This window comes from Myotis yumanensis, unplaced genomic scaffold (assembly GCF_028538775.1).
Source record: "Myotis yumanensis isolate MYYU_CA2020_CCGP unplaced genomic scaffold, mMyoYum1.0.hap1 SCAF_3, whole genome shotgun sequence".
Taxonomy (NCBI): domain Eukaryota; kingdom Metazoa; phylum Chordata; class Mammalia; order Chiroptera; family Vespertilionidae; genus Myotis; species Myotis yumanensis.
This window is the reverse complement of record NW_027223754.1, coordinates 149,825,459-149,843,821: the sequence shown is the minus strand read 5'-3', so window position 1 is coordinate 149,843,821 and position 18,363 is coordinate 149,825,459. Positions and strand designations below refer to the sequence as shown.

At 42.3% G+C, this 18,363-nt stretch overlaps 1 protein-coding gene across 2 annotated transcripts in view; it reads left to right on the top strand.

The window, feature by feature from the left end:
* The first annotated feature begins 7,041 nt into the window (after positions 1 to 7,041).
* The window catches only part of CAND1 (cullin associated and neddylation dissociated 1), a 52,404-nt gene continuing 41,082 nt past the window's right edge, over positions 7,042 to 18,363 (top strand). Inside the window, exon 1 of one of the 2 annotated variants that reach the window (XM_070409776.1) lies at positions 7,042 to 7,415. In XM_070409776.1, the coding sequence (XP_070265877.1) occupies positions 7,348 to 7,415 (68 nt within the window). In that variant the 5' untranslated portion in view covers positions 7,042 to 7,347. The remainder of the gene's footprint in view (positions 7,416 to 18,363) is intronic. The other variant, XM_070409775.1, reaches the window with a different exon arrangement.

The following is an 18,363-nucleotide window of genomic DNA, read 5'->3' as shown; positions in this document are numbered from 1 at the left end:
AGGGGAAGGAAACACAATTCAATTCATAGGGATTCTACATATATTCCTGTTAGGGATTCACAAGACTTAGCATATGAAATGTTCTGAAATGTCCCACAGTTAAGAAACCTACTTTCTAAACTCTTTCTTAACCACAACTCTACTCTCTATCACATACTCCCCCACCAAAAGTATCTGCTTCTATTGAGTTACACGAGTATCTTATGGAACTAGTGTTAGGGACTAGTGCACAGCTTGGGAAATGGTACAGTGGAGCTTCCTTATAATAATAGTGGAGAAAGATGGAAATTGATATAAAGCCCTCAGGCATCTCTTGGGAAAATAACCTGGACTCAGCAATATTCCTTTCAAATATCTGGGGAATTATGTGTTATCTATTTAGGCTTCAAGAGCTATAAAACTGACAAAGAAAATTTTGTTCTTTGTTATATAACTCCAGACCTTTCCCTTCTCTCTACAAGAGTCACTGTCATTCTAAACTTATCCCTCTTTATTGGCCATCCACATTCTTAGAGGTCTCTTTCCTCACATTCCCTCCACATATGTATAAAATGAGGCATTTCTTATTGTTTTAGAAGTTCCCAAGATGAAGATGTTAGGCATAAAATATCCTATTTTTAAAGACACCCACCAAGGGAGTCCAGTCTCACCTTTTAGGAGTTACTTTGTTGCTCTGGTTCTACTAACACCCTTCCGTCTGTGAGATGACTACCATGGGCAGAAAGGATTTCAGAGAAATGTGACAACTACTAGTTCACAGAGTTCTGGGTGTTGAACCGTTCCTTCCCTTCCTGCTCCAAAAAAAAAAATCCCATATCTGACAAACAGAAAAACCCCAGCACTCAGAAGAAATGAGAATCTCTTAATTAATATTTATCTCTAAATACTTAATTCACCCCAGTCTTAACCATATTTAAACATTTAAAGACAATTTCAGATCTACTTCTCATTACAAATATAGAATATAAATTTATTTTAATTTTATACTTATGGTAAACAATTTTATCAATTTTGCCTGAAAAAAAAAAGAAGATTTAAGATTTGGTCAACATGAATGTTCCTCAAGGTTAAGGAACATGTCTTGCTCATCTTTGATCCCCAGTATCTAGTACCTGCCACAGTGTAGGCACAAAATTAATGTTTATGAATTAAACTAAAATACTGGTTGATACTTGAAGAACCTTCTAACAGCTAAAGGGACTCCATTTTTTCTTCCTCTCTCAAATTTCTTGTCTAAGTTTTCCATGGTGACCATTGACTAGAACAGTGGTTCTCAACCTTCCTAATGCCGCGACCCTTTAATACAGTTCCTCAGGTTGTGGTGACCCCCAACTTCATTGTTACAAATTGAACATAATTAAAGCATAGTGATTAATCACAAAAACAATATGTAATTATATGTGTTTTCTGATGGTCTTAGGCGACCCTTGTGAAAGGGTCATTTGACCCCCAAAGGGGTCGCGACCCACAGGTTGAGAACCACTGGACTAGAAAGAAACATTTCAGAGGATAGTCTTATTTAGGCTTATTTCCTTTGCACTTAAATTAATTTAGCCTTTACAGATCATTAAAGGAAAGGATTTCCCCACTATTTAGTAACCAGACATGTTTAGTGACACACATATCAAGTCTCTAAGTGGTCAAGAATACAAAATAAAATTGAGTGCTTCTTATGACTTTGTCACGGGCTAAGTATTTGAAAGAAGCAGAAGTGATTTAAAGTTGGTAGTATATGCTCTTAAGGAACTTACACTCTTATTGGAGGTTAGCATATAAACACTATGATTGATTCAAGATTTTTGAAAGGGACACGGGGGATGTGAAAGACATCCCAGGTGGGGAGAAGCATTCCAGTATAGAGATTTGGAACATAGGTTCCTCAGCCACATTTGCCTGGGTTTTAATCCTGACTGTAATGTATTGGGTGACCTTTAGCAAGTTGCTTAAACTCTCTGTGCCTCTTAAAATGTGGGTCAAATGAGTTAATGCAGCACCTGCCTATAAGCAAGTGCTTATCATGATAATGATGTATAAAAACGTGGAACTGGGTCTTTGAAGGACTCAACAAAGAAATTGATGGGAGCAATTCCTATATTAGAATAGTGAGAGAAAGGTCAGAAAGAAAGGGACAATGACAGATGAAGGAAGCCATTGATTGCCAAAACATTTGGATTTTATTTAGTAATAACTTTAAAAAATATATTTTTATTGATTTAAGAGAGGAAGGGAGAGGGAGATAGAAACATTAATGATGTGAGAGAACCATTGATTGGCTGCCTCCTGTATGCCCCCCACTGGGGATTGAGCCCAAAACCTGGGCATGTGCCCCTGACCAGAATCGAACCCAGGACCTCTCAGTCCACAGGCCAATGCTCTATCCACTGAGCCAAACCAGCTAGAGCAGTCAGGGAACTTTTAAGCCTGGCTGGCATAGCTCAGTGGTTGAGGGAAATGTTAGGACTATAAGGCATTATAAACCTTAACGGCCATTTGTAAGTTTCCCACCACAAGAGAACAAAAGACCAGGAAAGACTTGCTGGACATCAGGAGTCAAACCATGTAAGGAATAGAAACTGTCCTAAGACACCTGATTACACACCTGCATTCCATCCACATTCCAAGCCCACCGACTCCCCCCGCCACCCCCCCCGCCCCGTCCCCCAAACCAAATGAACAAGTTTCCTGCCAGTGATTGCATATAAGGATGAAACTCCAGCTCCAGGGTGCTGCCATCATTGACTCAATGTCCCCTTGGCTCCGTGCTGTGCAGCCCTTCCCTTTGGATATGCCATCCCCCACCCCCTTCCTTAAATAAAGTCAATTTTTCTTAACTCACTGTCTGAGATAACTATTTGGCCTGCCCGCACACATCATCCACCATGTTCACCTTCCAAATGTAAAATACAATATAGGGAATATGGTCAATGATATTGTAACTATATATAGTGTCAGATGGGTGATCACTTCTTAAATTATATGTGTCTAATCACTATGTTGTACTCCTGAAACTAATATAATATTGTATGTCAGCTGTAATTGAAAAAAATATTTTTTTTTAAAAAAAAAGATGATTCCCTCTTGAACAGAAGAAAGGGAGGGTGGATACTGGTCAAACCAAGTCTGGAGGCATGGAGGTATGTTTTCTCTGAAATAAGGTGCAAAGTCCATCTGATAAGAATGAGAGGGTTGGTGTCAGAATTAGAGGTTTGATAAAACGTTTACAACAGCTTCTAGTTTCATATAGAAAAAAAAGGAGAGAGTCCCAGCTGGAGTGTCTCAGTGGCTGAGCCTCCGCCTATGAACCAGGAGGTCATGGTCTGATTCCTGGTCAGGGCACATGCCCGGCTTCTGGGCTCGATCCCTGGTGGGGGGCATTCAGGAGGCAGTGGATCAATGATTCTCTCTCATCATTGATATTTCTATCGCTTCCTCTTCTTTCCTCTCTGAAATTAATAAAAAAATATTTTTAAAAAATTGGTAACAGTATTTTGAAAAACTGGCTATGTAGAATGGTTTGGGATAGGGACAAGTAAAAGACAATATAATAATAATAGTCAACTTTTATTAAATGGTTATCATGACCTTTGTAAATGTGCAAAAAATATTAGTTATAAACATTATTATGTTCCAGACCATGTGCTGAGTACTTTATATGCAATATATGTTATGACTGAATTGTGTTTCCCCAAATTCATATGTTGAAGCCCTAATCTGCAATGTGAAGGCATTTAGAGGTAGGGCCTTCAAAGAAGTAATTAACATTAAATTAGAACTAAGTTAAGGTTAAATAAGATTAACAAGGTGGGGCCTAATCCAATAGGACTGGTTTCCTTATAAGAAGATAAAGAGTTGCCCTAACCAGTGGTCGGCAAACTCATTAGTCAACAGAGCCAAATATCAACAGTACAACAATTGAAATTTCTTTTGAGAGCCACATTTTTTAAACTTAAACTATATAGGTAGGTACATTGTTATTAACTTAATTAGGGTACTCCTAAGGCTTAAGAAGAGCCACACTCAAGGGGCCAAAGAGCCACATGTGGCTCGAGAGCCGCAGTTTGCGGACTACTGCCCTAACCGATTTGGTTCAGTGGGTAGAGCTTCGGCCTGCGGACTCAAGGGTCCCAGGTTCGATTCCAGTCAAAGGCATGTACCTTGGTTGCGGACACATCCCCAGTAAGGAGTGTGCAGGAGGCAGTTGATCGATGTTTCTAACTCTCTATCCCTCTCCCTTCCTCTCTGTAAAAAATCAATAAAATATATTTTTTTAAAAAAAGAAGAGAAAGAGAGACCAGGGCTGGGAGCACACAGGAAAAGGCGGCGTAAGAACACAATGAGAAGGCGGTGATCTGGCCTTAGGAGAAAACAACTTTGCTGGCACATTGATCTTCGACTTTCAGCCTCCACAACTATGAGAATATACATTTCTGCTGTTTAAGCCACCCAGTCCATGGTATTTTCTTATGGCAACCCAGTTAGACAAAGCTTATTGGACTCTTAAAACAGCCCCAGCCCCATAAGGTGATACTCTCATGATGGTCATTTGTTACCCACGAAGAAACCCAGGTTTAGAGAGCTAAATGTGAATTGCCTAAGACAGCCAATAAGAGGCAGTAAACAGGATTTACACTCAAGCTGTCTGACTACAAATATTATAGTTCAGTTGAAAACTGATAAATGAAAGGATTTACACATAGTTTGGATTCAGGCTAAAAGAAAAGGTTATCACTAGATGGCAGATTTTAAGCCTTGGGGTCCACACAAGATAAATGAGTGGATTATTTGTGTGTGAAATGTATGTGTATAGTTTATACTAACTACCGAGGAAAGGTAGTTCAGATCAGAAGGGAATTGCGACTGAAGCTCTCAGGGAACCTAATGATGGCTGACCGGCAAAATGCGGGAAGAGATGTGGTACTACTGGGGAGAAAAGCAGTATTCAAGTAAAAGGATACATGGGGGTAAACAAGAGTAATGAGGGAAAATTTGGATATGGATTAAGAGGTCAAAACCTGTGTCATCTGTGTTAAATTTTTTTCTTAAATGTTTTTTATTTATTCCAGGGAGGAAAGGGGAGGGAGAGATAGAAACATCAATGAGGAGAGAATCTTTGATCGGCTGCTTCCTGCACGCCCCACACTGGGATTGGAGCCTGCAACCCAGGCATGTGCCCTGACCAGGAAATGAACTGTGACCTCCTGGTTGATAGGTCAACCATTGAGCCACACTGGCCAGGCTGTTTTAACTTTTATTACCTCTAACAATGCCTTGCTTTTAGTGTGTGTGTGTGTGTGTGTGTGTGTGTTTTCTCTTTTTTGTTAATCCTCACCATTGATTTTTAGGGAGAGTGGAAGAGAGAGGGAAAGACAGAAAGAAACATGGATGTGAGAGAAACACATCCATTGGTTGCCTCCTGTGAGCCCCCAACAGGACGGGGACAGGGGAGGAGCCTGCAGCCAAGGTACATGCCTTTGACCTGAATGGAACAGGGACCCCTTGGTCCACAGGCCAACGCTCTATCCATTGAACCAAACCGGCTGCAGCCGTGGGCAAACTACGCCCTCGGGCCGGATCCGGCCAGTTTGAAATGAATAAAACTAAAAAAAAAAAAGACCGTACCCTTTTATGTAATGTTTACTTTGAATTTATATTAGTTCACACAAACACTCCATCCATGCTTTTGTTCCTGGCCCTCCGGTCCAGTTTAAGAACCCATTGTGGCCCTGGGCTAGGGCCTTGCTTTTAGAAGACACTGAATAGCATTTGATGGCTATAGGAAAGGACAGTAGAAAGGTCAGATTTAACACTTGGAAGAAAGTAGCTATTTAGAGGTTTTTGTTTTTCTTTTTCTTTTTAACAGGAGCAGTAACAGATTGAGGTCGAATTTTTCTTGTCTCTTGACTGGGTTTTTTTCTTTTAGAAAAGCCTGTAGCTAGTTCCAACTAAGCAGAGAAAAAATCTGGATACTAAAACAAGTGATTTGATATCTAATCTATGATTGCTGTGTGTATGTCTCTCGGCACAATAAAACAGACAGCTGTAGGATTATCAAGTCCAAAAAAAATTGACTACAGAGGGTAGTCATTGAGCTAGCTGTTCTGAATAAAACGAGTAGGCCCTGAATACAATCATCAGTCGTTGGCCCATTAATCTTATGACGCGTCTTTCTTGCTTTAGGGAGCTGGCTCTTCAACACATGGAAGGAGGGTGCCCAGCAGAGGATCGGCTGTCTTTAGAGGAGGCTACCATCACTTTTAAATATTAGTGAGTGGTAGAAAGTTGCTACTAGGCCTTTGCCAAGAACACCAACTGCTCTGCAATGAGCCTGCCCAAAGGCGGCAGCCTAGCTCTGCAGACATGCCTTGCGCAGAGAAAATCCGAATCTGCGGCAGAAACTCAACGCGCGGCGATCTAAAGGTTTTCTCTCCACCACAGCTGCCTCGCCAGACTGCAAATCCCAGCATGCCTCTTCTACGGGAGCCAATAAAGAGACGCTGCTTCAGCCAATCACATCTTGATCCACTATAACACCCCCCCAAACTGAATTCTGGGATTTGTGGTTTTCACGTGGCAGCATTCTACCATCGTGGTTAAAGCAGTGTCAGCCACGCATCCGATTCAAAATGAAAGCTCCTTTGAGTCATTCTATTGTTGGTCTCCAGGCTAACCCGTTCATTAGCATTATTTCCAGGCCTTATACTGGTTAAAAAATAGTAAACTTTTCCCTCCGTCACACAGGAAAAAAAAAAGTTATTTTTAGATGAAGGCACACTGGTCCCACTCGTTCCCCATCCTTTAACCGTCGCATTTAAGTCTCGCGAGAAGAGCCCCTTTGGGTCGCGGTCTTGCGTCCTAAAAGGCGGTGCACGTGAAGACTGACAAAGGCCTCCTCCAACAGGATTGCCCTTCAACTAGCGTCGCTACAGCGTGCGTGGGGAGACCTCCGTGAACCCTGACCTCCGCTCGCCGTAGCGTCCCGCGTCGCCGCCCCCGCCCTCGGAGCGAAGGAGGCGGGTTTTGGCCTCTTGCCCCGGGGAGAGAGTGCGGAGGGAGTGGGAGCGAGCCGAGCCCGAGTGGAAGGTCCGGCCGCACTCCTTGCTTCCCATGAGCCCGCTCTCCGGCGAGCTGCGCCGTCGTTAGGCCGGCCTCGTAGCCTCTGCTTTCCCCGGGACAGGCCCACGCCTCGCCAGGGAGGGGGCCACCCGTCGAGGCGCCTCCCTCGTCAGCGTCGGCGTCGCGCTGCGACCCTGGAAGCGAGACCGCCGCGAGCGAGAGGAGCAGCAGCAGCGGCGGCGGCAGCGGGCAGCAGCAGCGGCGGCGCCAGCGGGCGGGATCGAGGCCGTCAACATGGCGAGCGCCTCGTACCACATTTCCAATCTGCTGGAGAAAATGACATCCAGTGACAAGGACTTCAGGTGAGGCCGAAATGCGACGCTCAGCCCGCCTCGGGGTCCCCCGTCCGCAGCGCGGCGCGGCCCTCAGACGGGCCATGCCCCACCCCTTTGGCCTGCACCGGAGTCCCCGCTCCTCCGAAGCCCCCTGCCCATCCCTCGAATCCCGGCAGCCCCTTTCCCCTCGCACCGGGGAACCCCCTCCCCCCATTCTTTTCTCCGGGCCGTTGCCCGCCGCTGGTCCCCGGCCCTTGCTGTGTCTCCAAAAGTCCCCCCCGCGTTCCCTGCTACACTTTCCCCCTCCCCCACCCCCGGCGGGACTTTCGTGTCCCACGTCGCGAAAAGGGGCGAAATCGCCCACACCGTGGAGCGGGGAGTTGCTCGGGGCGTGGAGACCGGGAGGCCGGGCCTGCTCGCCGGGCCGCCGGAGGCGCTAGGCCGCTCGGCGCGCTCGGGGGCCCAGCCGCGAGCCGCCTCCTCCTCTCCCGCAGCGGCGCGCGGGCCTCGGTGCGTTCGTCTTGCACGCTTGGCTGGTTTCGAGCCCTCCTCAGGTTTAAGTTATAAACTTTTCCTTTGGACTATTTCATTCGTGGGCGTGGGGAGAAGGGGGAGGGCAGCCAGGACGGGGGAAACTGGACTCGTCGGGTTTTCCCGCCAGCATCCCTTGTCATGCTCCCTGGTCAGGTAAAACCCAAGCAGGAACTCGGGGTTTCAGTTTTATTTGTTTAGATCCAAAATGTGCTGCCCGGAAGGCGACTTGCTGATCCTTAAACAGCAAAGTAAGCCGAGCAAGTGCGTCTTGGTGGAAAAGAGGGGTTTCTGAGAGGGGGATGGGACATGTGATAGCCGTTCTGTTCCAGAAGACTCACACTGTGGGTTCCAGACCTTGGTAACATGCATGTGGAAGAATTGTTCCCTTTTCACGGATTACCTTGATTTCTCTTTCATTTTTGCAATACGGTGAAATTTTCAATCCTTCCTTCCCGCCTCCCATCCCATCACAAACTAAAAAAGCTCTCGATGTTACAACAGAAGTGTTTTTCTTTCTTTGGTACTCATTTTGTTCTGTGAGGTTTAGTGGTTGTATTTTTGTGTGCATTTTAAAAGAACATAGAGTCTTCCATTAAAATTGTGGCTGAAGAGCTTATGTATTTGTTTGTGGTATGAACAGTATGATTTAACACCTGAAAACATGTCTAAACCTTATCTACCAGGAAGAAATTTTCTGATTTGTGAAACAAGAACAATGAAAAATGTAGAGTGTTCCTAAATAAATTGATGTGCTGGCATATTAAAATGGCCAGTGAAAGACAGTTTTATTCAAAGCCAAGTGATTTTTAGAAAGTTGCTACCTAGGGGGTTTTTTACTATCATATTTGAAACTTTTAAAATCTAGTTTGCTAATACTGAAGATTTAGTGTTGTGACTTTTTGGAGGAGGCTTGTTTATTTTGGGTATTTTGATATTTAGATTTGTGTAGTTCTAGTGCCAAAATCAAGATTTTTAGGGGAAATAAAAGTTTTTGGTTGTTGGTTGTTTTTTTAAAAAGGTTTTGAATGCTCTTTACTTCCATTTGCAGCTTTGCTTGCTCCCAACTCAAGCCATTGAAGTTTAAATAAAACTAACTTTCAGTTAGTGGAGTGTATGGTACTAAATTTCATTTTGATTGTGTTCAATTTCAGTATAAAGATAGCACTTTCCCTGTAATAATAGTCCAGTTTTGTTCAACTAGTCAGACTTGTGTGGGTAATATGTTTAGAATACAGAAATTAAATGTAATACTATGCATATGTGATTATTGACTGAAGCTTTCTTGAATTTTCTGTAAAGACAAAAATACACACATGCTTTTTGGTTTTTGGTTTCTAAACTGAAAGAATTAATGCTCTGATGTTAAGGTAGTCAGTATTGAACTTGATAAGGATTGTCTACCAATTTGAGCTGGAATAAATCAAAACATTGCTTGGAGGATTATTCTCCGAAAAAGTGTAATATTGAAATATTTATAATAGTTCGTAGAAGTATTATAGAAGATAATTTTAGGTAGGAGATATGTTTAGAAACAATAATTGACTTCTAGTAATTTGGCATCATTAAGAGTTTTTATTAACTCTGTTTTAAAGACTTATGATATGCTCAAACCATCCAGTTAACAGACAAGACAGTCTTTGGAACTAAAGCACTATATATATTACAGACATTTAAGAGATTAATTAAAATAGTATTTGAAGGTTTTTCTGTACATTTTCAGTATAGGCATTTACTTGAATACATTCTGTTTTAAAGTGATGCTTTCTAATTTCTCATTAGAAATTTATTTACTTGTTTATTTATTTTGATGTAAATATCAAAGTGTTTCTACTACATGTTTTAAAATACCTAGTGCCAGAAGGTTGTGAGGACAAGGCTACTTAACATTATAGAGTATCTAACATGTGCAAACCACTCTACCTTGTGCCAAGGGGTAAAGGGGAAAAAAATCATCTAAAAGGAAGAAAAAAATGTATTCTTCCCATGGTAGACTCCAAACAGAAAACTTACTAGTCTCAAGATATGAGTTCTGGTCATGTAGGATTTTTTGTTGTGAAATATCTGTAAGATCTTGAGCAGGCTATTTAATTTAGAATTAAATTTTCACTTGAGAGACTTGTACATGGGTGATTACATAAGGTCCCTTATAGGCCAGGAATTTCAGGTTTCTGTGGATAACTCTTCATCCATTAATGCAAAGAAGGTAAAAAAGTATGTGCAGGCTTCAAAGTTTGAAATGTCATCACTTTAAAAGAATTGTTTTGTGGGACTTAAATCATAGGCTCAATTTATTGAAAAAACAGACAACTAATGCCTTTTTTTTCTGTGGTCAGTATTTTGTATATTTTGAAGGTGGGATATATATTAAGGTGTAGTACCAGTAGGTAGGTGATTCTGTAGATACCATACTGGAAACAATATGCATGAATCATGTGAATGCCCCACTTGTGAATATTAATATTGGGTTGAGATAACAAAGTTCTGCTTTTATTTTTATACTAGAGGCTTGATGCACGAAATTCGTGCACTTTGGGGGGTGGGGATCCCTCAGCCCGGCCTGCACCCTCTCGCAGTCTGGGAGCCCTCGGGGGGATGTCCGACTGACGGCTTAGGCCTGCTCCTCGCTCAGTCCCAATTGGCCGGACCCTAGCAGCAAGCTAATCTACTGGTTGAAGCATGTGCCCCCTGGTGGTCAGTGCACATCATAGCGACAGGTTGACCGGTCAACTGTGTGCCCCATGGTGGTCAGTGTACATCATAGTGGTTGAGCGGCCTTAGCATATCATTAGCATATTACGCTTTGATTGGTTAAACAGACTGGACACTTAGCATATTAGGCTTTTATTCTATAGGATACTTCAACTGAATTAAAGTATTCCAATGAATCAAGAGCTAAAGAAAAAGTTTACCTTTCTTTTCTCTCTCTGTTCATAATCCTATATAATAAAAGGCTAATATGCAAATAGACTGAACGGTGGAACAACCGGTCACTATGACGTGCACTGACTACCAGGGGGCAGACACTCAACACAGGAGCTGCCCCAGGTGGTCATTGTGCTCCCACAGGGGGAGCACCACTCAGCCAGAAGCCCTGAGCTGGGCTCACAGCTGGTGAATGCAATGGCGGTGCTGGGAGCTTCTCCTGCCTCCACAACAGCACTAAGGATGTCCAACAGTCAGACATCCCCCAAGGGCTCCCGGACTGTGAAAGGGCACAGACCGGGCTGAGGGATCCCCCTCAGTGCATGAATTTTGTGCACTGGGTCTCTAGTAGTTAATAATAATAATGGTTAGTGTGGGCTTTTATGCACTTGATACTGTTTGTTTATTTTTAATCTTCACCTGAGGATATATTGTTTTTCTGTTGTTTTAAATTCCTTTGTTTTTGTGTTTTCTTTTTCTTTTTTTTTTTTTTTTTAAGGGAGAGTGAGAGATAAAACATTGATTGGTTGCCACCCTTACATGCCCTCACCTGGAATCGAACCCACCCACCTTTTGGTGAGTGCTCCAATCCAGGCCCCTCTGCCCCCAGGGTGATCCTATTTAGTTAAGTGGATACTAACAATCTCTGTTACAGCTGAGGAAACTGAAATGGTCATGTTAATTACTTGCCCGAGGTCAGCTTGACAGTAGTGGATCTAGGTTTTCCAGATATCCCCAGAGCATGAACACTTTATGCTCCTTCTCCAGGGTTTTGACTAGGGGACATTAAAAGTAAGTCCTTAAATTTCAGTTCCAAGTTAGACTTAGGGAATATACTGTGCTGGAAGAAGCTTTTAATAATTCCGTAAGAGAGAATACAAAAAGTTGAATATCTTGTGCTTGCCCGCAATAATATCTGCATGCTGGCTGAATGGTTAAGACACTACTGTAAAAAAGATAAGTACTCCATGGCAATATGTCTTTGTAGGCTGAAGTGGCAGAGAAGATGAAAAAAGCAAGGAGATTCATGTTGTAGAGTGTCTGAGGGTCTAAGCTAGTTCTTTAAATTATATGTAGAGAAAACAGTGTGAAAGTATACATACAGCCCTACCCGGTTTGGGTCAGTGGATAAAGCGTTGGCTTGCGGACCAAAGGGTCCTGAGTTCAGTTCTGGCCAAGGGCATCTACCTCCGTTGCAGGCTCCTCCCTGGCCCAGGCCCTGGGCAGGGTGCATGCAGGTGGCAACCAATTGATGTATTTCTCTCACATCGGTGTTTCTCTCTCTTTCCCTCTCTCTTCCACTCTCTATAAAAATCATTGGAAAAATATCCTCGGGTGAGGGTTACAAATAAATAATAATTAAAAGCTTTTTAAAAAAGAAAGCACATGTACAACATTTCATTGGGGGAAAGGGGAGATTATCTTGATTGTACCTAGCTTGAGGGTGAGTATTGTTCTGGAAATGCTTTGAGGGTAAGGAACCTTGTCTTAACGGAACTGAATTCTTTACTCTAGTGCCTTGACCATGTAGGTTCCCAATAGCTACTTGTTTAGTTGAATTGGATTTTAGTTCAAGTTAAGAAAAAAGCATATAGAGATTTGGGGAAGTTTCCTCCAGAAGCCAGTATGAAATCTACCAATCTATTTTTATTTTATTTTTTTAAGAGGGAGTGTGAAAGGAAGGGAGAAAGAAAGAAAAAGAGAAACAGCGATGTGAGGGCCAGCAATTGGTTGCTTTCTTCACTTTACCAGACTGGGGTGGGTAGAACCTGCAAACCAGGTACAGTGCCCTTGACCAGGAATTGAACCCAAGACCCTTCGTTACACCGGCCAATGCTCTAACCATTTGGCACACCAGCCAGGGCCAATGTATTTTTTTATATACCATTTTATACAATCTAAAATAATTCACTGCATTGTAGAATTTCTTAGCTTGATAATGGTTTGTGTGTTACCCAGTGTATTTGTGTTTTGGATATTGGAAATCATTTTCTCTTGAAAGCTGTTTAAATGCTAATAAAAACCTCAGTCCTGTTAAATGGAATCAGGCTTTCAGAGCTGGAAGGGACATTAGAGATCCTGTAACATAGCTGACAGTACTGTGTGGGCATTCACAGAAATGTAACAGTGAAGTTAACTGGCCTGCTTGTGCTCGGGGAAAAAAAAGTAGGTTTAAGCAGAAGAAATAGATTTGTAGAGAATAAGAAGGTGATTTGGGGGGCATTTTTAAGTACTATGCAGGTTGATGGCAGTAAGTTACTTGCTTTCACTTACGTGATTTTTCTTTTTTTAAAAATATATTTTATTGATTTTAGAGAGGAAGGGAGAGGGAGGGAGAGATAGAAACTTCAGTGATGAGAGAGAATCATTGAGTGGCTGCCTCCTGCACACCCCCTACTGGGGACTGAGCCTGCAACCCAGGCATGTGCCCTTGGGCAGAATTGAACCTGGGACCCTTCAGACTGCAGGCTGACTGCAGACTGCAGGCTGACTGACGCTCTATCCATTGAGCCAAACCAGCTAGGGCTACGTGATTTTTCTTGATATAGGTATACTGGTAACACTGATTATACTGCAGCTCACCACTGACCTCATTGAGGGAACTGTTAAGAAGAAAGATGACAAAAAATTAGTTTTGTTTACATGAACAATATTAAGACTGACCCAAGTTAATTCATGGCACTAAGGCAGTGGTTCTCAACCTTGGCTGCACATTAGAATCACCTGGGAATCTTTTTAAAATCCTGGTTTCTGGGCCTCATCCTCCGGGAATTCTGTTTCTTTGTTACTAATGTTGTGGCCCCACCTCATAACAAAGAAACAGAATTTCTGGAGGATGAGGCCCAGAAATCAGGATTTTAAAAAGATTCCGGGGTGATTCTAATGTGCAGCCAAGGTTGAGAACCACTGCTCTAAGGGAATAAATAAGAAAAAGCTAAATTCCAGTGGTATGTGTACAAGATCTTTGAAAGAGAGTTGGTTCACTGGGTGAAGCAGTTGGCTCATACATTTAGATTTTTGATGCAGTTGACCACAAGGGTAAAATTGTGTTTACACATGAGGGAAAGGTTGTGGTGAATTACTCATTGTGCAGTACAAGGTATTTATTCCTACCATTATTTATGCTTCTCTGCATTGAATAACTTCTCTCCTTAAGGAATTTTCAGTTTTGTAGAATAAGTCAGGTGTGGAAATTCCAGACCATGACTGTCTTGTTCATAACTGTTTGCAGGGCTTGGCACAGTTTCTAATGATAATATCCCCAAAATATTTGTTGAATAAATGAATGGCACTGCCTGTAAGTTATATCCAAGTGGGACTCGCATGGGAGTCTAAAAGTTAACATCTTAATTTCCCCCTCTCTCACCTTAAATTACACCTTTTTTTTTTTTAATTCTAATTTTGTCTTGTTACATTACCATTCACCAAATATCCCAGTTGGAAAACCTTGATGTCACCCTTTACCTTTCTTCTCAAATTAGTCTCCCTGTAGGGCCTTTTTATTATTACTGCTATTATTATTGTTGTTGTTGATTTTAGAGAAGGGGGAAAGGTGGGGGGACGACATTGATGTGAAAGAGATACATTGATCAGTTGCCTCCCTTACCAGACGGGTCAAACCTACAACCTAGGTATGTGTCCTGACCAGAAATCAACTCTAAGACCGTTTGGTGCAGGGAATTAAGCTCTGACCAACTGAGCCACACAGCCCAGGGCTCAGGTCTCTTTTTAATCCAATCTGTTGGTAACTCTTCCATTAGAATTTTCTTCCTGACCTGATCATATCCTTCCCCACTAATTCTTATTGATTACAAGATAAACTTTAAACTTCTTAGCTGTTGCCCACCTAAGTTCGCTGAAATTACTCTTCCCCCAAATTCCTGACAATCTTCATGTAACTAATTTAGTGGGTATTTTCTTTACTGGTATTTGATATGTAAGCAGTGTACTACTTTTTCCTACTTGAAATTCTTTTATATAGTTATCCCTGACACAGCTTGGGTTTATTACTATTATAGTGAGGGAGCACACACACTATGGGGTGTCTCAGCAATAGGGTTGGGACCTATTTATTTGGGTAATTTGGGAAAAGATCTAATGAAGTGGAGACTTGGTTTAGATTGGATGTTGTCTGAAACCAGGGCACTTTCATCATTTGACATCTTAATGTTACAGGTAGGGCAGACTAAAGCAGAGGAAGAGCTGTAATTGGTCAAGAAGTAACAGTCACTCAAGAGAGGAGGAAGTTTTTGGTATTTTATGTTGCTTAGTGACCTTGTCTGATACGGTTGTTCTGTGAGGTTATGTCGATGAAACAATATGCTTTAGCTATAAACATCAGATCAGTTTGGAGTAACATTGAGGTTTAGGTATGAGCCTCAGATCAATTCCTGGACTTCAGTGGCTGCTGCTGCTTTCTCAGTTTTCATTTTTGGCCAAAGGCAGATGAATTTGGGCTGCAGGACATTAATTCATGATGTTCAGTTCACATCTTCACTATTGCTGATATTTTGTTGTTTCAGATCAGAAGAGTAGCCATTTTATGTAGTTTGTAGTTGAGCCAGGCTTATTAATCCTTTCTTCTGTTTTAAGGTGAGAAGTTGAACCATCTGATGTGACAGTGGCTGTTTAATAACATTAAGACTCTGGACAGGATACCTGTTCAGCTGTCACATCTGAGTCCTGTGGTTTTCTTCTTCTCTGTCCATTTCCTAACTCATGTCTTTTTATTTATTTTTTAAAATATATTTTATTGATTTTTTTACAGAGAGGAAGGGAGAAGAGGGATAGAGAGTTAGAAACATCGATGAGAGAGAAACATCGATCAGCTGCCTCCTGCACACCGCCTACTGGGAATGTGCCCGCAACCAAGGTACATGCCCTTGACCAGAATTGAACCTGGGACCCTTCAGTCCACCGGCTGACGCTCTATCCAGTGAGCCAAATAGGTTAGGGCCCTAACTCATGTCTTACCATTCCCATATCTAATCAGTTTCAGAGTCCTCTTAATTTTAACCTTGTAAATCTCAGGGTTGGTTCTCATTATTCAAAGTTGCCATGAAGATTCAATTAGCTATTCTGAACCATTGCTTTTAGGGGAAATACAGGGTTTGTAACTTGGTGTTATATGTATTTCTGTTTAAAAACACCTTATTTAATATATTAGAGGCCTGTTACACAAAATTTGTGTACTGGTGGGGGGTGGGGGTCCCTCAGCCTGGTTTGCGCCCTCTCACAGTCTGGGACCCCTTCCTCCTTTCCGCCCGCCTGCAGAAGAGGCGAGAGAGGCTCCTGACACCAACGCTGCACTCGCCAGCTGTGAACCCGGCTTCTGACTGAGCAGCGCACCCCCTGTGGCAGTGCACTGACCATCAGAGGGCAGCTCCTGCATTGAGCGTCTGCCCCCTGGTGGCCAGTGGATGTCATAGTGACTGGTCGTTCTGATATTTGGTCAGTTTGCATATTAGGGTTTTATTACATAGGATGTTGATTCATAATATTGAACTCGAGGCCAACAGCACTATAACTTATGCCTAAACAAATCTGAGATGTAGTTTTTTCGGGGAGATGCATCGCAGCTTTCTTGTACTTAGGAATACTAGACAGTACTTTTGCATTACTATTGGGGGTCATTTTAAATAGCGAAATTGCCAACAAAAAGCACAGTTGTGTATAAAACTTGACACTAAGTAGACTGAGAAGAGATACATTAGTGCCTCTTTATCCACAGTTTCTCTTCCTGCAGTATTAGTTACCCATAATCAACTGTGATCCAGAAATATAGTTAATAAGTTTTAAATTGAGCACTATTTTGAACTCTCTCACCATCCCACTCTGTCCACATAGGTATAAATCATCTCTGTCCGGCATATCCACATTGTATACCCTATTTGCCTTCTTGGTTATCAGATCAACTTTCCACTGCACTGCTCCTTAGTGCTTTACACTGAGGTACTTATTCACCACTACCACCCACACAAAGATAAAAAATTTAAAATTCCAAACCAGCTTTCCTAATGCAAACCCCTATTAATCTTTTGAAACCCAAACTAAGCATCAGTTTTTTGGAGTGATCATTGCCAAATGTCTTTAAGTATTCTTTTTAAAAATTTGTAAGATTTAAATTTGTCTTTACTAGTCTGCCCATTAGTAGATGAAAAAGTTAAGAGAAAGGGACTGAGCCTGTGTTTATTATCCAAGCCATTAGTATTATGCCTAAAAGAGTAAATGCTCAAGAGACAGTTTACCAACTAGCTTTTCAATCTGCCATAGAGAACATTCAAAATGGTCAATTTCCTTATAAGAAGATTTTTAATACAATTTCTTATATTAAATTAACATAAGGAGGAAATATTCAGGGGTAACTCTTATTGTAACCTCATACTATATCCAATTTTTCTGGTTTTTAAAAATATTAACTATTGCTAATTTTGCTGGTGCTCATTTTAACTCTTTTTTTAAAAAAAGTTAACCATTAATAGTTCTTTGAAAATCAGGAGACTTCTTTATTAGAATACTAGTGTCCCAATGCACAGATTCATGCACATTGAAATTAATTAGAAAAAATATTTTAATATCACTATTTGTGTCTTGCTAATGAAAAGATAATAAGATTCTACCAAGTCTCCTATCTACCTACTCCAGGACTTCTGTGAGGATCAAAGGAAATGAAGCACAGGAAAATGCTTCACAAACATTTGGTTAAACTGTAAAATGTTTGCACCTGGCTATAAAGCAAGTTGGGTTCCTGGGCTGAAGAAACTCCAAGGAGGCTAGTTGCTAGGGAGAGGAAGCCAGGGTTGCTACGTGACATCATTACCCGGTTCCCACAGCGATCGTTTCTGGGCTTGGCTGGACTATGGGCTGCATTTTGTGCCATGGGGTCTTGGTAGCGTTGGCTGCAATTTGGTGGGGTGTCACTCTGGGGTGGGGGTGGGGGTGGGGCCTGTGTCCCACTTAGGGGAAGCCGAGTATTGGTTTGTTGGTGACGGGTCCGTGGTGCCATTTATTTTTAAATGGCCAGTGCATGTCATGGCAACTGCTGTGTTGAGCATCTGCCCCATGGTGGTCAGTGTGCATCATAGCTACCGGTCATTGGATGGATACTTAACCTTTTATATCTATCCTAGAGGCCCAGAGCACGAAATTTGTGCACTCGGTGGGAGGTCCCCTCAGCCCAGCCTGCTCCCTCTCACAGCCCAGGAGCCCTTGGGGGATGTCAAACTGACGGCTTAGGCCCGCTCCCCATGGAGAGCGGGCCTAAGCCATCATTCAGACATCCTTAGCACTGCCACAGAGGCGGGAGAGGCTTCCGCCACCACCACTACACTCGCTAGTCATGAGCCCAGCTTCTGGCTGAGTGGCGCTCCCCCTATGGGAGTGCACTGACCACTCCTGCATTGAGCGTCTGCCCCCTAGTGGTCAGTGTGCTTCATAGCGACTGGTCATTCTGCCATTCGGTCATTTTGCATATTAGCCTTTTATTATATAGGATACATAAAACCCTAAGCAACCGGTT